General features: G+C 48.1%; 1 protein-coding gene across 1 annotated transcript; it reads right to left on the reverse strand.

Annotated features, from left to right (window-relative positions):
• Positions 1 to 637: 637 nt before the first annotated feature.
• LOC141153491 (alpha-1-antitrypsin-like) lies at positions 638 to 4971 on the reverse strand. Its single transcript, XM_073638329.1, has 5 exons — positions 4813 to 4971; positions 3023 to 3744; positions 2474 to 2738; positions 1904 to 2051; positions 638 to 867 (listed from the first exon to the last, which is right to left on the reverse strand). Exons 2-5 carry the CDS (start codon positions 3738 to 3740, stop codon positions 679 to 681), a joined length of 1320 nt encoding a protein of 439 aa, XP_073494430.1. The 5' UTR covers positions 3741 to 3744; positions 4813 to 4971; the 3' UTR covers positions 638 to 678.
• Positions 4972 to 22267: the final 17296 nt, after the last annotated feature.

Below are 22267 nucleotides of genomic sequence, written 5' to 3' on the forward strand. Positions count from 1 at the left end.
TGTAGTTTACAGGGCTACAGCTACTTCCCCGGTCACACATCTCCCGTGCAGTTAACGGAGATAGAGCGAACCGCTATACCCATTCCTGTGTGCTGTAATACGGAAGAGTTTATATTTAAGTTGGTTGTTTTCCTTCTCACCCGGAAGGTGTTCGGCAGCAGTCCACCAGGCTGCATTGCGGACCCCGGGGTCGGTTGCTTTCCATTATAATAAAGTTTGTTTGCAACCGTCCCCATAACAGCTGCCTCCTGTTCTTCTTTACTTTGCCTTTTCTACCCCAATGCCTTTATTTAGGCCACGTTCATACGTTCAGTATTTGGTCAGTATTTTACATCAGTATTTGTAAGCCAAAACCAGGTGAGGAACAATGAGAGGAAACATATAATAGAAACTCGTCACCACTTCTGTATTCTTCGCCCACTCCTGGTTTTGGCTTACAAATACTGATGTAACATACTGACCAAATACTGAACGTGTGAATGTGGCCTTAGACAGGAAATAGACGAGCGACTGACAAGTGACAGCTGTTCCCTTCCGGAATCACCGGCGGTGCAGCATTTGCCATCCGGTGATCTCTTTGAGTGGATGGTAGCAAATGGATGGATACCTAGTAACATAAAACAAATGAATACGCTGATAAAATGTAACATTTTATTGAAAGGAAAGTTTTGGAGAGAATTATTTCAGGGGGTTGAAGACTCTTCCGGCAAAGAGAATACTTCTGGTTTTGTAATCATATAATGTGAAAATAAAGGGATGGTTAAAATGAACACGAGGTGGAAGCATCATGGGGATTGCTTCAAGGGCTGTAGTGCCGGCCGCCTCCGTCCCCTTCTCATCCACACTGAGCACAGCTTTATGGATGGCCTGCGGTGGTGGAGAAAAACAAACGTATTAATATTTTTAGTACCTAGACCTTAAGGTGGAGTTGAATCAACAGATAGATATTAACGAATGTTTTGAAATTAGAAGTCGCAAATTTTTACAAGAATTTTGATTTACTGCAAACAAAATCGGACTTACTCCATGGCCTCCTATTGCTCTGAAAAGACGTGTATGACACTCTGCCTCCCGTATCTCTCTCCCTATCAGTTATATCTAATGTTCTTCACTGCTGTACTATACAAGACACACTAGTCATTTTAATTGCTAAGCTGTCACACACCCTCTGCACAGTTTTTTCAGTGTTTTAGGACTTTTTCTTTCTATTACTCTTGCTGAGCTGTGACATCCTCTCACTGTGCAGAGTCACTACAGTACAGCTGCTGCATTCCCGGCCTCAGCTTTTATACAGGTTATATTGTCTTTCTTGACTGGCTGTGTTATACCATGTGATGTGATAACTACAAGGCATTATGGGAAAATCCACAAGTCTGGATGGTGCAATCTTCCACTATGTATAAAATATAAATATAAAATAGCGTCCACCCTTTTCTGTAATTTGTGTAAAGAAAATCAAATATTATTCTAATTTTCCGGGTTCGGCAAATTAACAAAAATTCTATAGAAATGTAATTTGTATCGAATCGATTTGCTCATCTCTAATAGATATCAGATAGATCAAGAAGGCAAAACAGGCAGCACTACAAATATGAAAAAATCTTGATGTCAGAATATGTCAAAGTCTAACCGGGGTCAGCTAAGAGAGTAGAGGAAACCGGAGGGCTTAAGAAGCCAGCTGAGGACCGGCAGGGATAGGCACAGGGAGAGTCGAGTTTGATATTTTATTGATTTTTAACCCTTTCAATTCAGTAAAATGGTGGCTGGGTGGCAGCTCTTTTGCATAATTTATGCAAATTCAATTCTGAAAAATTCAGAATCGCATGAATCTATAAATTTTGAAAAATTCTAAGCAACTTTGATTTGATTTGTTATCCTTAATCGAAAAATAGATAAAACTTACCTTAGAAATCTTTACTTTGGCGTCTTCGGTGATACCAGATAGGTCAGCATTGTTTGAGAAGACGTCTACTACACCCAGTTTGTTTAACGTTTGTTTAAGGTTGAGATTTCCGGTGATGGAGAATTTGGGGAGGAATAAGTCCACCACTCTGTATAAAGTGAAAATGACCAAATTATATATGAAGCCGTCCTAACTAATATGTATCTCAACCCCTGTGAAACTGAACGCCTTTCAACAGACATAGATGTATCTATAAGTCATAGGGGGGCACACATTGTTCTAATACATGAGGATAATAAAGTACAATATATCCCCCCCGAAAAATAATTAGAGTTGTGATGTGATTATGAGAGAATATTAATCAACAGTGACACAAAATTAGAAGGAAGGAGAAAGTAATGAAGAGGCTGTGTACAAATTTATACATTTAATGGATGACCGCGTGACTAAAGACCGTCCTCCGAAACTCCCATAATGGCAGACTATGGCAACAACTTCTCCATCAGCTTTAAAGTAAGACCCGATGCAGCCTCTAGGATGGAAAAGGAAAAGGGACAGATATCTCCTTACCTTTTTTGCATTGCGTTCTTCCACTTAAAAATTATTTCTTTATTAAAATTCTGTTCTATTTCGGACAACTTCCCCTCGTTTGGCAGGATGAATAAGGCATTGGCATCTCCTTTATAAGGTATGGAGACCACAATGGCCTCATTGGTGAAGGCCACTTTGTACATCCCTGTTCTGCTCATGAACGGCACCTTCACAGTTGTGTTCCCGTTAACGTGAAAATCTCCCTCTTTGGTCCATTCTTCCTCAAATGGTTTTTCCCATTTTCCTAGAAAGAAACAAAGAAAAAGTAATATAATATTATATTACAGAAATGTATGGAATATCAGTAGCTGAGAGGTGACATTAGATGGCAGAAACCATTAATACCCAATATGGAACATGACTGCAAGCCAAGCCCAACACCCAAGTGATACCTCCGGGTCAGGTCACATCATCTCCCTCATATTAAGTGTTTTAGAAACTTCTCTGACTCCAACAATTTAACCCTCAAAACACTACTGCAGGGAAAGGAGGCAAAATTCACATAGGCTGTGTGTAATAAGTGATTACCTCTGAAATAAATGAAGTTGATGAGGACAAAGATGGCATCCTTGTCTACACTGTCCAGCAGCTCGGCGATCTTGCCATGGGTGTTCTTCCCCACGTAACTGTTGATCTTGTTTTTTGCTTCTTCTGTGTTCTTGAAATCAGTAGAGAACGCCTCGGAGTGGTAGAGCTTCTTGGCCTCATCTAAGAATGTCTGGAGAATCTTGTGTTCCTGGGAGACGAAGAGCGCATTCCCACCACTGAGCTGCAGCTCCCTGTCCACATCATTCAGGAGATGCAGAAGATGGTGGAAACCTTCATGGATTTCTTCTTCTGAGATCTCAGAAGTGTTGAAACCGATTCCTTCAATAATCTGTGAGAGGGTCTGAGCCTTAGCACCAAGAGCAAGAAAAGCAAATGCAGTAGAAATACTGACCGGGGAGAAAACAATGTTCTCAGAAGGATGATCTAGAGCCACCTGCCGATACAGATCAAAGGAGAATTTGGAATTGTATTGAGCTATCTTGTGGCAAGGCATTGACTCGTTATGGTGATGATGGTGCTTCTTGCCATGGTGTCTCCCTTTCTTGTGATGGTCGTCTTTGTGGTCATGGTCGTCTTTGTGATCATGGTCATCTTTGTCATAATGGTCATCCTTGTCATGTTTATGTTTTCCTTTATGATGATCAGCAAAGGCCAATGTGAAAAGTAGAGCTACTCCCAAAAACAAAAGGACCCTCATGTCTCTGAAAGAAAAAGAAAAAACATTCTTCGATTTAAATAACTAACAATGACGTAGACTTTTTGTCTTGGAGTAGGACCTCATATTGATCACAAAGTAATGTATCAGTGAATTGGGCTTTCTTGACTTTGGTTTGCAATAACACCTATAATGAAGGCAGTGCACTTTCCCGACCACTGCTCCATTCATTTTCCATAGGGCTGCCGAAAATGAGTGGCTCTCAACAGCCCCATAGGGACTGAGTGGAGCGGCAGTGGAGAACACACAATGCCGCTCCATTCTAACAGGGATAAGACTTCCCATTTCTGCTGATCAGTGTTGGTTCCAACCAATAAGTTTTATCACCAATCCTAAGGATAAATATGGAGAGTGTGGTGACTCATCCAGTGAAATTAACCTTTTATTAACCCATGCTAATGCTAACAAAAGGTTATTTGCACTGGCTGTGCCACCACACTCTCCATTTTTGTTGAATGATGGCGACTTTTGGATCAAGTCAAGAGATGCGTGCACCTCCATTTTCAAATATCCAGTTTGGTTGCTTTTCCTTTAGTTACCCAAAGGATAGGTGATAATTTGTTATTGTAGGGCAACCCATTTTAACCATTCTTCAAAGGAAAGCATAAGTACCTGGGTAGGATACATGGTGTTGGGTACTACCTCTACTTTTGGAGGACGAGGCATTTCCATGCATTCTACAGATGGCAGATTGGTGACACTAGAAAATAACTGAACATTTTCTGTAAAGTTTCCCGACAGATGAAGAATGATTGCTTTGGGAACCATTAGCTCATTATTAGGGGTATTGATCTAACACAAATGCACTGTTTAAAAGTTGATTATCCCTTGAAAAGTAAAGGTCATAAGCAATTAATAAAAATCGTGAAACAATGTCAAAATCCATCCGGTTTGGCAAAACCTTTTTGATACATTTTACGATTCAGAATAATTGGAACCTAATTGCCTCATTGCATAATATCAAATCATTTTATATTGGATGCAAAAGAAAAAGAACATGAAAAAAACAGAAAATAACAATCATCCAAATGTAAATGTGAAGAGGCATACTCACAAGTTTTTGGATCCTCCAGACTCTGCAGGTGTCTATAGCTTCACAGATGACTTTATATAGGACATTGGACGCATCCCATAGCGTAAGATAAGTTTTCTGTAATCATTAACCACGTTACCTTTGGGATGTAGGTTCACATTTGCCAAAAAGTCAATATTGGTCAATATAAAGCTCAATCTGTGCTTCCTCCCAATATCCGGATCTTCTCTTGGTCAACGTGGACATGAAATTCAGTGATATATGGTTAAAATGAGAAAAAATGCTCTAAACTCAGCTGGTGGATGAGTCCATCATCTTCATTACATCTTCATTACATCTCCGCTGTTTTTATAGCCTGTGAGGTCCTCTTTGGTCACACGTGGGGTGCAGTTGTATGAGTTAGTCCATGGGTATGTGCCGCCTTGTTGCTCAGTGTCTGATATTGTTCCTCTGATGTCTTTGAGGAGGACCAAGAATGTTTGGGAGTTGTACTGAATATCACAATGCCTTTGGTTGGGGAAGAAGCACATGGTCATCACAAATATTTTAGGCGCTAACACAGATACATTAAAGGGATTCTTTCCAGTGGATAATCACTAATTGTAGAAGGGCTCTTAGACAATAAGCTAATTAGAAAGTGCCCAAAGTGATCTGCAGTTATCAGCTGTAATGTATGATAAAATCTAGTAGTAAGTAAATTACTTGCACTGCCCCCAGAGAGGAAATAAAGCATTACACCATGTTTATTCACATTGATGGGTTTTCACTGTAATGTAGGACAGGAGAGGTCCTCCAGAATGAGAGATGCTCTCTGCTACCTTAATCTGGATATTAATCTAGAAGGTCCTAATAGAGGGTCTGAAATTGGGTCTTCTAACCTGGACCGTGTAAATTCTGGACCTAAAAGTTGAGCCAATCTCCTGAAATTTCATTCAGGCGGATTTGCTCAATTCAGGATGGTGGGTATTTGAATATGCTAAGATGCACTAAGAAATTAAACTCTTATACTCACCTTTCCCATACCCATCTCAATAGCGCCACTTCCCACCGGCTCCTCCAATTGTTCCTCTTTGGCAGTCTTCTCCTTCCCAACTGTTAATCTACTGTCGTCGGACACATGCAGGACCTGACTCCTTTTAACAATGGCTGCTTCCTTTACAGTAGTCCACTCCAGTTTTCTTAGGTAACCTGGCAAATTCCTCTGACATTATCACTTTTTAAGCAGAGACCAAGTGCTTGGGAATTTTGCTCCAGTTTTTCCACAGTTTGCTCAAGTTTGTCAGGAGTTTTGCTGCTTCTTCACTTGGCTCAGCTCCGGGCCGGGTGTTTGTCATCTCAGCTTCTCCTGACTTCCATGCTGTAATTACCATTATTTCCAAGCTCAGTCCAGTTTACATGGTGTCATCCATACCATCCTCCCAGCAAAACACCAACATCTTGCAACTGTTCTCGCTCCTGCTAACACCTTGCCTCTATAATCAAGGTCAGGGGTGGATTAAGAGTAGCAAGGGCCCCGGGCAGTTTAGAAGGCGCTGGCCCCCCCACACACACACCTGATTTATCAGGTGACATGTCACATGATCCCCTGTGATAGTTCACGAGAAATTTATTTGGCACAATATTAATTATAATAATTTTTTTTGGGCTGTGTGCCCACTATGCGTTTTTTAAGCGTTTCTGTAGCAGCAATTCCGCTGCAGAAACGCTTAAAAAATGCTTGGTAGAAGGTCTGCCATGTTCCCCAATGATAATCCGCATGTGCTGTGTACATGCTGCGGAAATTTCCGCTGCGGAAAAATCCGCAGCATTATCAATTATTTTGCGGAAGTGCTGCATTTTCGCCGCCATTGACTTGCATTAGAACGCATGGAATCCGCATCCCTGCATCTGTACATGCAGAATCCATGAGTTTCAATGTGCGGATGGTACCCGGGTGTGGAGGACAGGAGACTCTCCTCCGGACCCGGGTACCATAGAACCTGTAAAAAGAAGAATAAAATAAAAAATATACATTATACTTACCTTCTGATGGCCCCCGATGTCTTTATCCGATGCGTCCTGGCTTGCCGGCAGCTCGCGATGGTCTGAAAAGGACCTGTGGTGACGTAATTTAGTCATGTGACGGGTCACGCGACCGCTGACGTCGGCAGGCCATCAGAAGGTAAGTAGATATTTTTTATTTTTTACCATTCTTTTACAGTCACACTATATATGCCGGTTGCATGGATTTATATAGTGTAACAAAGTTGTCAAGCACTTTCCAAGTGATGCTAAAATCGCTTGACAACCCGCATGCGGAAATGCATGTGAAGAACGCTTCACATCCGCAAGTCCCTGGCAGGAAAAACGCATGTACAATCCGCATGTACAATCCGCATGTAAAATCCACATGCGTTTTTTCTGCCAGGGAGATGCAGAAACGCTCCAAAAAAATCGGGAACATTTCTGTATCGTGGGCACATAGCCTTACATTAATTGTATGACTCAATTAATTGCATTGTATTAATTGTATGACTCAATATTGAGCACACGTAGCCATCTATACACAGCGGGAGGCTGCACGGTGCCATCTATACACAGCGGGAGGCCGCACGTAGCCATCTATACACAGCGGGAGGCTGCACGGTGCCATCTATACACAGCGGGAGGCCGCACGTAGCCATCTATACACAGCGGGAGGCTGCACGGTGCCATCTATACACAGCGGGAGGCTGCACGGTGCCATCTATACACAGCGGGAGGCCGCACATAGCCATCTATACACAGCGGGAGGCCGCTCGTAGCCATCTATACACAACAGGAGGCCGCACGTAGCCATCTATACACAGCGGGAGGCCGCACGGTGCCATCCATACACAGCGGGAGGCTGCAGGGCGCCCCCCCAGAGTCAGCAGGAGGCCGCACGTAGCCATCTATACACAGCGGGAGGTCGCACGGTGCCATCTATACACAGCGGGAGGCCGCACGTAGCCATCTATACACAGCGGGAGGCCGCTCGTAGCCATCTATACACAACAGGAGGCCGCACGTATCCATCTATACACAGCGGGAGGCCGCACGGCGCCATCTATACAGAGCGGGAGGCTGCAGGGCGCCCCCCCAGAGTCAGCAGGAGGCCGCACGGTGCCATCTATACTCAGCAGGAGGCCGCACGTCTCCATCTAGACACAGCAGGAGGCCTCACGGCACCATCTATACACAGCAGGAGGCCGCACGGCGCCATCTATACACAGCGGGAGGCCGCCCGGCGTCCCTCCCCAGAGACAGCAGGAGGCCGCATGGCGCCATCTATACTCAGCAGGAGGCCGCACGTAGCCATCTATACACAGCAGGAGGCCGCACGGCGCCATCTATACACAGCGGGAGGCCGCACGGCGCCCCCCCAGAGACAGCAGGAGGCCGCACGGCGCCATCTATACACAGCAGGAGGCCGCACGGCGCCATCAATACACAGCAGGAGGCCGCACGGCGCCATCTATACACAGCAGGAGGCCGCATGGCGCCCCCCCAGAGACAGCAGGAGGCCGCACGGCGCCATCTATACTCAGCAGGAGGCCGCACATAGCCATCTATACACAGCAGGAGGCCGCACATAGCCATCTATACACAGCGGGAGGCCGCACGGCGCCCCCCCAGAGACAGCAGGAGGCAACACGGCGCCATCTATACACAGCAGGAGGCCACACGGCGCCATCTATACACAGCAGGAGGCCGCATGGCGCCATCTATACACAGCAGGAGGCCACACGGCGCCATGTATACACAGCAGGAGGCCGCACGGCGCCATCTATGCACAGCAGAGGGCCGCACGGCGCCATCTATACACAGCAGGGGGCCGCACGGTGCCATCTATACATAGTGGGAGGCCACACGGCGCCCACCCAAGAGACAGCAGGAGGCCGCACGGCACCAACTATACTCAGCAGGAGGCCGCACGCAGTCACGCATGCAGTCACGCGCACACACAAACATATACAGACATATACATACACGCATAAACACATTTGAAACACAAAAATACATATAAACAGACATCACACAATGAGACCTGCCTGCACACACACACACACACACACATACACATACATACACATACATACACACACATACATACACACACACACATACACACACACATACATACGCACACACATACACACACATACACACGCACATACACACACATACATACACACATACACACACATACACACACATACACACACACACATACACACACACACACACATACACACACATACACACACATACACACACACATACACATACACACATACACACATATACACATACTTACACACATACACACATACACACACACATATACACACACACACACATACACACACACACATACACACACACAGACTCACCATCCCCCGGCTCCATTCCTCCTGCCTGCTCTCTCTTCTCCGTTGCAGCAGTACAGGCCGGGGCGCACTGCGTGACGTCACAGCTAGGAGACACGGCCGCGCACAGGGCCGTGTCTCCTAGCAGTGATGTGGCCGGGCCAGCACAGGGAAGTTAACTGCTGCAGTGCTGGCCCGGCCGGAGAAGTAGCAGCGGCCGCTGCTGGGGGAGCGGTCCGGGGCCCCCCCTCCTGCCACTGCTACCGGTATGTGCCGCGGCGGCCCGCACATATAATGAGGGCAATCTGGCATTAGACACCCCGCCCGGAGCCGTGGGCCCCCTGCAGGCTCGGGGCCCCGGGCGTTAGCCCGGATTGCCCTCATTATAATCCGCCTATGATCAAGGTAACTCATCTCTTCAAGCAAATCTCAAGTGTGTCTATACTTTACTGCTTTCATACGGTCAACCATTTCTTTGCTACAAGTCCAAGTGCATAAAGTGATGTTATTAACCATTACCCTACCAAAATATACAGGGCGGGCCATTTATATGGATACATCTAAATAAAATGGAAATGGTTGGTGATATCAACTTCCTGTTTGTGGCACATTAGTATATGGGAGGGGGAAAACTTTTCCAGATGGGTGGTGACCATGGTGGCCATTTTAAAGTCGGCCATTTTGGATCCAACTTTATTTTTTTCAATGGGAAGAGGGTCATGTGACACATCAAACTTATTGAGAATTTCATAAGAAAAACAATGATGTGCTTGGTTTTAACGTAACTTTATTATTTCATGAGTTTTTTACAAGTTTATAACCACTTATAAAATGTGTTCAAAGTGCTGCCCATTGTGTTGTATTGTCAATGCAACCCTCTTCTCCCACTCTTGACACACTGATAGCAACACCGCAGAAGAAATGCTAGCACAGGCTTCCAGTATCCATTGTTTCAGATACTCCACATCTCGTATCTTCACAGCATAGACAATTGCCTTTTGTTTAGTGCTGGCTTCTGGGCACTGATTCCACCATGGATGACATTTCGAGACAGAATCCTACAAACTGTTCTAGTTGAGACAGGGACTTGAGGTGACCAGGCCTGTTGGAGCTCTGCTGCAGTGGAAGAGGGGCTTGTGAAACACATCTCCAGTCTCTTCAAATCTTTTTTTAATTCTTTGTACTTGAAGCTAAGACACATTAAAAGTGCCAGCCACCTCTGCATTGGATCTGGTCTTCAGCCACTTGATAATCAAGGCTTTGGTCGTAGGGTGGATTTTTGGCATGTTGTCAGAGCTCAAGTTGCAGTTCAAGTGAAGGTCTGGGGTGCAGGGTTTCTTTTTATACACACCCACTAATCGATCATTTACTGAGCACTGGTGAGGATATAAACTAGTATTGGGTGCATTTGCAAAGTCCCACAGCCTGCTAAACAGATGGATGCTGGAAAAGTGGCAGAAGGTGGATTTCTCTGATGAATCTTCAGTAGAATTACACCACAGCCACCGCAAATACTGCAGGAGACCTACTGGAGTCCGTATGGATCCAAAATACATCCAGAAAACAGTTAAACTTGGTGGTGGAAAGATCATGGTCTGGGGTTACATTCAGTATGGGGGTGTGCAAAACATTTGCAAGGTGGAAGGCAATATCAATAGGCTAAAATATCAAGAAGTATTAACTACCTCTTACATTCCAAATCATAAAAGGGGTCAAATTCTGCAGCAGCATGGTGCTCCATCTCATACATCCATCTCTACAACAAAGTTCCTCCAGGCAAAAAAGATCAAGGTGCTCAAGGACTGGCCAGCCCAGTCACCAGACATGAACATCATTGAGCATGTTTGGGGTAGGATGAAAGAGGAAGCTTGGAAGACAAAACCAAAGAATCTAGATGACCTCTGGGAGGCATGGAAGACTGCATTCTCTGCTATTCCTGATGACTTCATTAATAAATTGTATGAATCATTGTTGAACCGCATGGATGCAGTCCTTCAAGCTCATGGAAGTCACACAAAATATTAAATGTGACTCTAATAGCACCACAACTTGATTCACCAATGTTATCCCACATATATTTGTATTTTAAGATAATTATTTGTTTGAATATCACATTACTTTCTGTGGGCGACAAAACTTTTGTCTTGCCAAAATCTGACCATTCTGTGTTCATTAAATGATCAATATTTCAGCATTGATGGCAATTTATTATCTTAACCTAAATCAAATATGGGAGCGTTTCAGCTTTCAAAAGAGTAATTTATAAAACCAATGGATGAATTTAACGTCAGGTTATAAGCTTTTATTTACATAACATGGATAAGCGACATTACTTCTGTCAGAGAGTGTACATTGTCAATTTCCACTTTAATTAAAGGCAACCTGACATCATGAATCAGAGCCTGGCAGCACGATTATTAGGTATGTTTTTCTCTGAAATGCTTTGGCAGTTCAGAAAAAATGTACTTTACTTTAAAGATCCGGCCGAGGAACATAGCCGGACACAAGACTAGTCCAGCTCCACCCCTGACTGGCTAGAAGTGATTGACAGGTGTCCCCTATAGCAAGAGACCTGTCAATCACCTGTAGTGGAGCTGAGAAAAGTCGGCCAGGAGTGGAGCCGGACTAGTCCCTTCTTTGGCCGCATCTTCAAAGCACATTTCCTCTGAAATGAGAAGAATATACCCGGACTCTGATTCATGCTACCGTAGTTTAGATAGCTTGAAACAGTTGACCCAATTCTAGTTAGGGACCCCAAAAGGGGAAGAACCTACTATTAACACCAAACACCCTAGTAAGGTATTTATTAGTAGGATTTCCAAATTAGATACAACTCTTAATATTGGTATCTACCAGTGTCAGCAGAAGTAATACTCCCTACTGACTCAATGATCTGATTGCATCAGAGGGGAAGAGTCGTCCCAAGCCAATGTGTAACCAGTCACCTACTCAGTATATTTGCACTGATCAGGACGTAGCTTGTAGGAACCTTGACCCCTCTCCCCATGTTTGGACTAAATCCGGTTTTTAGGAACAAATAAACACTGAGCAATCATACGACTCCGGATGGAAATGTTTGAGGTGGTGGGGGATAGGTAGAACATTTCGCACCTAATTGAACTTTTGCCCCAGAAGGAGAGTGACACCTCCTTGGATCAATGTGATTGAATCCCTGATTTTATAGACATCAAACCTTATAGATGAGTGATTCGACTTATTTCTCATATTGTCAACACTATGGGTAATTCCACGCTGGTACAATTGTCAAGAGAAAAGAAAAACAGGTTAACAGTGAGTGATAAGAAGCCACCAGGTCATATTATGGCGGCGATCATTCCCCAATAGCAAGAGCAAAGGCAGCCATTGGACAATTAGGAGATTCCTAGTTTCTCTCTTATATCCCATCTAATTTGGTAACCTAAAAATGAAGCCCTCAGAGTCAGCGAAGTGGACACCATTCTGGTGATTGAGCCCTTAATGGCAAAATATCACACTTTGAGATAGCGTGAGGGTCCAGAGGGGCGATAATGGGGCCAAAGTCCATGGGAGAGCAAAATCTTGCCTCCTGCCTCCCCACCATTGTGAAATGATTGTCGCCTGTACCGCTGGTTCTTCTTGGAGCAGTACAATGAGAGCCTGCCCAGAGCTGCCTATGCAGAGCGCCACAGGCGAGGTGAGTTTGTCATTACTTACTGCGGCCTGAAAAAAGAGGCGACTGATGTGACAAAACTCAGTAAAATAAAGTGAGCACTCTTTTCTCAGTCGCTGCATATGCAGAGTGCAGCCGCCCATGACATACTCATCTGAACTGCTGCGCTCTGCATAAGCAGAAAACAAGATGACAGAAGATAAGCTGATAATGAAAGAAGACAGTATTGAATCAAGTGCACTGATTACTTAGGGCGGCCTTTACAATTGTTTAACAATAACTCATTTAGCATTAGGACAAGGGTTAGACTTCGGGTTAGGACAGTGCAAGGGACATCAAATTGTTACGTAAAATAAATGTAATAGAAAAAGCAAACGAAAATATCACAAACTTATTATTTTTAAAATGCTGCGTCTGAATTCAGTAAAAAACAGAAAATAACTTGGAAATCAAAAGCTCAAACTACAATAAGATCAGTAATTTCCACACATGACAATACAGGTGCTTGGAGGATTCGGGGTTCAATACTGGATTAGTAGACACCCAGAAGGGACTCGGGCAAAGGTTACACTTCTCAGGCTAAAGGTGCAATGTACTTGTACTGGGTGCAACGCCGCTGCCAGCAGAGGAGCTTCATGCCCAGCGATCGGGGGTAGAGCTGTACAAGAAACACATTGAGTGGTGTCATCTGGTGAAAGGGCAAACACTTGTTATAGGGATAACGGTAATTCTTCTCATCACCATGACTCTTAATGGGATTGTCCACTACTAGGACATACTCTTCTTAAACGAAATGTTTGGCCCCAATAAAATAAAAAAACCTATACTCACCTCCCCTGCCGGCTTCACTCCAGAGGTATCAGCACTCGCGGTCCCGGGCTGTGACTGTACCAGCAGAATAGTGAGTGCAGCTCTGGGGTATAATACAGGATGTAACTCAGGATCAGTAATGTAATGTATGTACACAGTGACTGCACCAGCAGAATAGTGAGTGCAGCTCTGGGGTATAATACAGGATGTAACTCAGGATCAGTAATGTATTGTATGTACACAGTGACTGCACCAGCAGAATAGTGAGTGCAGCTCTGGAGTATAATACAGGATGTAACTCAGGATCAGTAATGTAATGTATGTACACAGTGACTCCACCAGCAGAATAGTGAGTGCAGCTCTGGAGTATAATACAGGATGTAACTCAGGATCAGTAATGTAATGTATATATGACGCACCCCCTGGGCCATATTCTTTAGGGGAATACCCGGAGCCGGATCAGATGGGGGTTGTAGTCTCCGAGTGGCTGTGACCCGGTCCGTGCCCAGGGTGTCAAGCTCAGTGTGTGGCAGTCCTTACTGATGTTACTAAAGTTCTTTATGTCGACTACGCCACCCGTTGAATTGCGGTCACTACGGCCGCCGCTGCAGCAGGGTCCGCTGAGGCTGATGGTGTTTGTGCAGCTTAGGTAGTATAACCCCCAACGGGAGGGGTATAGCCTCAGGGGGTCAGGTGCAGAGGATGGTGGTTGTGGAAGTGCAGGGATGATGGTAATGAGAGTCAGAGTCGGGTTGTGCAGTTCAGGGTTCTTTACTTACTGCAGATGTTCCGGTCACTCCGGCCTTGAGTGACCACCCGAGCCGTGCTGCGTCCACCAGGTCCTGGACTCGGCCAACCCCCAAGTAGTTCTGGAGCGTGGTTCTGAGCTCCCGTTCTGTCTTGTCCTCGTCTCTGGCCTTCCCCACCAGGGATCCACCTATGTCCGGCTCCCTCGGGCCTTCTGTTGGCGAACCCTTGCCTCTGAGTTCCCTGACCCTATGCGTGGTCTGCCTTCTGAGTGGATATGGTGGGTGGCCGTGGCAGATGCTGCCCACGGCCTCCGGTCTCTGGCTGAGGTATGCTGTAGCCCCCACCAGTTTGGGATCCGGTACCCTGTTGCCAACTCTTCACCCTGTGATTATATTTGGGCTCTCAGAGTTCCTTCTTTCTCCCCCTCTGGGTCTTTCTCTTTCCTCTCTCACTCTTGCTCTGGGGCTGCTCTGCTCTTCTGCTCTCTTCCTCTCCTCTGGCTTCTCTTCAGGTTACACTCTGACAGACTGACCCTGATCTTAGATGGTGCCCACCTTATATACTCCCTCTATGTGTGAGCTCAGGTGACCAGCACCCAATGAGCTCCTAACTTTACCCAGGCTGCTCCCCCTATCTGCCCCTACACTACTGGGATGTACCACCCCCCTCCCACTCCAGCCAGGAACAGACTCGGTCGTACCTGCACATTTCTAAGTGGGAGTACCGTTGGTCTGTTCCTCGGAAATGGGATGTGTGTAGTGCATGCAGCTTACTGAGCTCAGTCCCACACTCCATCCTTACCCGGGAGTGGAATATCACACCTCTGGGTTGAGGTGCAATACCCCTGTAGCAGCCGAATCCTCAGGGTGCTACATTCCCCCCTGGTAAATCACAGCACGTCCTCGGGCTGTAAGATATAAACAACATCCAAAACATACAATTTTTTTTCATAAACATAAACATAATAAAACATATAAAACAACATATATTAGCAGCATCATAAAACTTTTCATATTAAACTTTCTCGTAGTCGTTTCTTGCTCCTAGCTCCTCCGGTCACGGTGCAACTTGTGACCGGGTAAAGTGCGACAGTCTCTCTTGGAATCAAACAGTTTCCTATAAAACCGGAAGGGGGCGCTTTAGGAAGCGCAACTATATACAAGGGGATATGGCCGCTCTCAGTCCTCGGCCAGGTATTAGGGAGGATTGACCGTTCTCAGTCCTCGGTCAGTGGGAATAGGGACACACGGGTTAACAGTTCAGTTCTCTGGTCCCAACGGGGACTATATTAGCAGCAACGGTTCACTGTGCCCCGACGGGCAACTATATACGGTCTCTATACTACCGTACTCAACGACGGCGTCCTCCTGCTCTTTCTTTGTGATTGGTTCCAGGTTCTGGTTCAGACCCGTCTGGGTCCTCTTGTTCCTCCTCACACCGCAGCTCCTCCTCCGTCAGGCGATGCACATGGAGGGCGTAGGGTCCTTTGGCACACTTGTGCCGGGTGAAGGTGACCTCGTCCCCTAAATACAGGTCACGTCCTCTGTGTCCCTCCGGTAGGTGGGACTCAACGTCTCTTCTTGTCACGAAGACGTCGCCTGGGGTGCGGTGATCCCTGATGAAACCCCACCCATGCTGCAGATTGAACTTTATTACAGTCCCGATGGTTCGGGGACCATGCGCTGCACGGGGACTCCTCCTGGCCCGGCTCTTCTGCTCCGCGCTCCTTATCTGGGCTTGTTGTTCCCGGACCCGCCTCTCTCTCCGCTCCCTCTCAAAGACCTCGAGCTGCTGCCGGCAGCACTCTGCACGCTCCGCTGCAGCTGCCCGGGTCTCCTGAGTGAACCCCATGAGATCTTCTCCGGTGGGGTCCCACTCAAACTGTGCCTCCTCTAGCGGGGGCGAGGTCCTTTTTACGGGCTTTGGAACCGGGATCAGGGGTTCATCTAGGGGCCTCTCCTTCCGGAGTCGGGGATGGTGAAACTCCGGTGGCCATATAAAGGGCTGCCCATCCGGGCACGTATGTTGGGCGAACAGATCTTCTCCCAGGTGCGGCACTCTTGGTTTTATGGGCGCGGTGGTGGTGGCGCCCGGGTTGCCCAGGCCTTGCGGCCAGGCCTGGGGCACCTGGAAAGTGAAGGGCACCGTAAGGACGGCGGCGCCCTGGGCTACTTGGCCCTGCGACCAGGCCGGTGGCTCCGCGGAGGTAGGGGGCGCTGTTGGTATTGCGGCGCCCGGGGGTACTAGGCCTTGCGACCAGGCCGATGGTACTTCCTGCTTGGTCACGCTCGGGGTCGAGGCGTGTGACGTCACAGGGGTCGCGGCTCCCGTTTGAGGCCTAGTCTGCGGCGGTGACGTTGCAGCGACGGGCACGGCAGGGGATACTTCGGGCTCTGCGACGGGGAGCTGGGGCAGGTACGCGGTTTCCCGGTTTGGGGTAGAGACGTCCCCTTTACCTGCCTCCTTTCGTTCGGCTCCCTTCTCGGCGCCGTCTCCGGCCTTCAGTCCTCCTGCGCCATCCTCAGAGGCGGTCTGTCTCCTCGTCTCGGGTGGCGTGCTCCGCTGACGAGTTCTTGTCTGCTGGACCATCTCACGGCTCCATTCTGCTAACGTCTCTCGCTGCACCCGGGCCATCCTCCGTGCGAGGCCCTCCAGCGCAGTCTGTGCACACTCCCGATCTCGGGGGAGCTGTGCCAAGACCTCCACTAAGCCTAGTGGGGTCGTTGCTTCTAGCAGGCTCCTGACCAACGGGTCGGTGCTGCTCTGCTCTCCTCTCGTTGTCTCCAGCAGGCTCCTGGCCAGCGGGCCGGTGCTGCTCTGCTCTTCTCCCATCTCCGGGTAAGCTTCTTCTGGACTCAGCTCTAGGCTTCTTGTCTCCGGGTGCGCTCTCTCCAGACTGCTCCAGGCGACACCCATCTTTGCTCTCTTCTTCTCAGTCCTCCCACTTCGAGGGCGGTTCCGGGGCCACTTGGTGATTGTCAGCTCCAGGGGCAGTTCTTTCACGCTGACAGACACCTCTAGCATCACAGTCTCTGTTGGTGGGGGCGGTTTCCACTTTTGGCGCCATTTTCGGTCCTGGCCCACGATGGGAGGTGGCCTCTTGCCACCCTCTGGCACGCCCATAATGGCGTCCACTCTTCCAAGGCGGGAAATCTTCGGAAATGGCGGGAATCGTCTCCCAGTGGCGGGAAACTCTGCAGATGGCGGGAAAAAGCTGTTAATGGCGGACAACCGGCGGGAATCGATCTGTGATGGAGTCCGATGGCGGGGACCCTCCGGAACCGGCAGGAGACTTCTTTTTGAGGTAAACTCGTTCTTTTCTTCAGGCACGCAGTACCCGGTTGTTGCGGGCACGTAATCCTGCCGACTACGCCAAAGTTGACGCACCCCCTGGGCCATATTCTTTAGGGGAATACCCGGAGCCGGATCAGATGGGGGTTGTAGTCTCCGAGTGGCTGTGACCCGGTCCGTGCCCAGGGTGTCAAGCTCAGTGTGTGGCAGTCCTTACTGATGTTACTAAAGTTCTTTATGTCGACTACGCCACCCGTTGAATTGCGGTCACTACGGCCGCCGCTGCAGCAGGGTCCGCTGAGGCTGATGGTGTTTGTGCAGCTTAGGTAGTATAACCCCCAACGGGAGGGGTATAGCCTCAGGGGGTCAGGTGCAGAGGATGGTGGTTGTGGAAGTGCAGGGATGATGGTAATGAGAGTCAGAGTCGGGTTGTGCAGTTCAGGGTTCTTTACTTACTGCAGATGTTCCGGTCACTCCGGCCTTGAGTGACCACCCGAGCCGTGCTGCGTCCACCAGGTCCTGGACTCGGCCAACCCCCAAGTAGTTCTGGAGCGTGGTTCTGAGCTCCCGTTCTGTCTTGTCCTCGTCTCTGGCCTTCCCCACCAGGGATCCACCTATGTCCGGCTCCCTCGGGCCTTCTGTTGGCGAACCCTTGCCTCTGGGTTCCCTGACCCTATGCGTGGTCTGCCTTCTGAGTGGATATGGTGGGTGGCCGTGGCAGATGCTGCCCACGGCCTCCGGTCTCTGGCTGAGGTATGCTGTAGCCCCCACCAGTTTGGGATCCGGTACCCTGTTGCCAACTCTTCACCCTGTGATTATATTTGGGCTCTCAGAGTTCCTTCTTTCTCCCCCTCTGGGTCTTTCTCTCTCCTCTCTCACTCTTGCTCTGGGGCTGCTCTGCTCTTCTGCTCTCTTCCTCTCCTCTGGCTTCTCTTCAGGTTACACTCTGACAGACTGACCCTGATCTTAGATGGTGCCCACCTTATATACTCCCTCTATGTGTGAGCTCAGGTGACCAGCACCCAATGAGCTCCTAACTTTACGCAGGCTGCTCCCCCTATCTGCCCCTACACTACTGGGATGTACCACCCCCCTCCCACTCCAGCCAGGAACAGACTCGGTCGTACCTGCACATTTCTAAGTGGGAGTACCGTTGGTCTGTTCCTCGGAAATGGGATGTGTGTAGTGCATGCAGCTTACTGAGCTCAGTCCCACACTCCATCCTTACCCGGGAGTGGAATATCACACCTCTGGGTTGAGGTGCAATACCCCTGTAGCAGCCGAATCCTCAGGGTGCTACATATACACAGTGACTGCACCAGCAGAGTAGTGAGTGCAGCTCTGGAGTATAATACAGGATGTAACTCAGGATCAGTAATGTAATGTATGTACACAGTGACTCCTCCAGCAGAATAGTGAGTGCAGTTCTGGAGTATAATACAGGATGTAACTCAGGATCAGTAATGTAATGTATGTACACAGTGACTCCACCAGCAGAATAGTGAGTGCAGCTCTGGAGTATAATACAGGATGTAACTCAGGATCAGTAATGTAATATATGTACACAGTGACTGCACCAGCAGAATAGTGAGTGCAGCTCTGGAGTATAATACAGGATGTAACTCAGGATCAGTAATGTAATGTATGTGCACAGTGACTCCACCAGCAGAATAGTGAGTGCAGCTCTGGGGTATAATACAGGAGGTAACTCAGGATCAGTAATGTAATGTATGTACACAGTGACTCCACCAGCAGAATAGTGAGTGCAGCTCTGGAGTATAATACAGGATGTAACTCAGGATCAGTAATGTAATATATGTACACAGTGACTGCACCAGCAGAATAGTGAGTGCAGCTCTGGAGTATAATACAGGATGTAACTCAGGATCAGTAATGTAATGTATGTGCACAGTGACTCCACCAGCAGAATAGTGAGTGCAGCTCTGGGGTATAATACAGGAGGTAACTCAGGATCAGTAATGTAATGTATGTACACAGTGACTCCACCAGCAGAATAGTGAGTGCAGCTCTGGAGTATAATACAGGATGTAACTCAGGATCAGTAATGTATGTATGTACACAGTGACTCCACCAGCAGAATAGTAGTGCAGCTCTGGAGTATAATACAGGAGGTAACTCAGGATCAGTAATGTAATGTATGTACACAGTGACTGCACCAGCGGAATAGTGAGTGCAGCTCTGGAGTATAATACAGGATGTAACTCAGGATCAGTACAGGATCAGTAGTGTAATGTATGTACACAGTGACTGCACCAGCAGAATAGTGAGTGCAGCTCTGGGGTATAATACACTTTGTAACTCAGGATCAGTATAATATCAATAATGCATGTACACAGTGACTCCACCAGCAGAATAGTGAGTGCAGCTCTGGTTTAAGAGGTCTCTGTGAAAAATAGTATTAGTAAACTAAGGCCTTCTATTTAAAACCATAGTTCTCTGTCAGATGTTTGGCATATAACAGCGTTCCAAAATCTGCCATTTCTGCCTTCCATTTTGTTGCAGTGTGTCGGTCAAGCTATTCGCACTAGGTCACTGTGAAGAATAGTATTAGTAAACTACAGGCTCGCTATTTAAAACCATGGTTCTCTGTCAGAAGTATCACATATAACAACGTTCCAAAATCAGCCATTTCTAGTGAACGTGGAAAATATTGTCCTTCATTTAAAATGGGCAAGGTGTGTGGTAAGGGACGCGGAAGTGGACGTGATGGTGATGGTGCAAGCAGAGGCTGAGGTCATGGCCGTGGGCAAGCTGAAATTGTGCCACAACAAACACTCACATCTTGTCGCTCAACCATCCTGTCCCAATTAATAGGGGACCGCAGCACACCACTATTGAACCCAGAGCAATATCAAAAGCTTGTTGGTTGGATAGCAGATAATGCTTCCAGTCACTTTGCCACCACCACCCTGTCTTCGACACAGTCAAGTCTAAGTAGCCGTGAGTCTGGACCACATATTCCTCACCCTGATCCTCCTTCCTCCCACCTTGCCGAGTGTCCGGAGACAACTGATCCCACACTTGGACACTCAGAAGAGCTGTTCACTTTTCCATTTCTAGATTCGGGCCTCTCGCCCGGCCAGCTTCAAGCGAGTCAAGAGGAGAACACCTGTAGCAATGCCCAAATATTTCAGCAGCCACGGTCACACGAAGGCAACGGTGGGAAAGTGCAATTACTGTCGCAAGAGGTGAATGATGATGATGATGAGACACAATTGCCTGAAAGTCAGGAGGAGGAACGCGGTGCAGAAGTGGAAGACCAGGTGGTGGATGATATAGTAACTGACCCAACCTGGCAGGAGGACATGCAGAGCAAAGACAGCAGCACACAGGGGAGGGGGAGGCAGAGCACCCCAACAGGCAGGAAGAAGCAGTGTGGTGGCCGCAGATGTGGAACCCCAGGGGTCTGGTTGCCACAGTAATAGAAATATTATGTCTGAGAGCAAGTGGGAGGTTTCTCTGGTTAGGAGCCCTAAGCATGCAACACCTCCTGCCCAGACCTGGGAGGGGAGGAATCTGCCCTTATAAACTGGGTCTGGGGCGGGATTAGTGGAGTCAGAGCTTGGAGACAGTTCCAGACACAGGGAAAGTGTCAGCAAGGAGCTCTGTAGGAGCTAGGAGCAGAAGACCAGGGGCTGGAAGCTAAGCAGAGATATAGCTCGCCCTGGCAGAAGAGACTACTACCGGACAACGGAGTCCGAAGCTGTGGGGACTGATATCCACCCAGCATCAGAAACCAGCGGGCAGGGTATTCCAGGTCCTCTGGCCGTAGAAGCCCGGAGGCTCAGTCACAAGGAAGGGACCAGCACCGCCATCCAGGAGCGGAGGCTAACAGAAGGCCCCAAGTCACCAGCCATACGGGTGAGCACCACACGGTATACTCAGGGACGTGGGCTACTTCTACCCGCTTACAGCAAGGTAACCAGGAAGAGTGCAGATAGACGGGAAGGCCTACAACTCCACCTGGCCAGGGGAACTCCTGTTTGCTCGCAGACTGACCAGGCCCCTTATGCTAACCAGTACTCCAGGGAGGGTCTGCCTTAATATCACCAGTAAAGACCCTGAACTGCACTGCAAAGACTCTGAGTCGTTCCTGCTTCATCGCCGCACCAGCACTACTAGTGCTGGGACTCCCATGCACTATCACCCACACCATCAACTACACTGCCCTGGGGCTGCAGTCTTCCCGTGGGGAGTCACACTACCTCAGCTGCATACACCATCAGTCCCAGCCGTCTGTCTTGCAGCGGCGGTCCGCACTGACCGCAATTCACGGGTGGCGTAGTCGGACAATTAACCTAAAACCCCCCACAAAATACCGCCATTGGCCTGACCATCCTGACCAACGGGACCGGGTCACCGCCACGGATACTACAACCCCCAGAGACCCGGCTCCGGGTATCCCACACACGTCCGCACTAGGCCCAGGGGGCGAGTCAGCTTTGGCGTAGTCGGCAGGATTTCGTGCCCGCAACCACCGGGTACTGCGCGCCTTCAAAAGACTGTCCTACCTGCCGTGGAGAAGGTCCCCGCCATCCGGAGCCATTTCCCGCCATCTTCAGTCGGTTCCCGCCAACTTCAGAAG

Source organism: Phyllobates terribilis, unplaced genomic scaffold (genome assembly GCF_046119375.1).
Source record: "Phyllobates terribilis strain yellow unplaced genomic scaffold, ASM4611937v1 Scaffold_7__3_contigs__length_470593459, whole genome shotgun sequence".
NCBI lineage: Eukaryota > Metazoa > Chordata > Amphibia > Anura > Dendrobatidae > Phyllobates > Phyllobates terribilis.

Excerpts from the sequence above, each read along its gene's own strand:
- LOC141153491 (XM_073638329.1), bottom strand. The coding sequence starts at position 3,740 with ATGAGGGTCCTTTTGTTTTTGGGAGTAGCTCTACTTTTCACATTGGCC. Across the intron at positions 2,739-3,022 it reads CAACTTCATTTATTTCAGAG|GAAAATGGGAAAAACCATTT; the intron begins GTAATCACTTAT and ends GTTTCTTTCTAG. Across the intron at positions 2,052-2,473 it reads AAGAACGCAATGCAAAAAAG|AGTGGTGGACTTATTCCTCC; the intron begins GTAAGGAGATAT and ends CACTTTATACAG.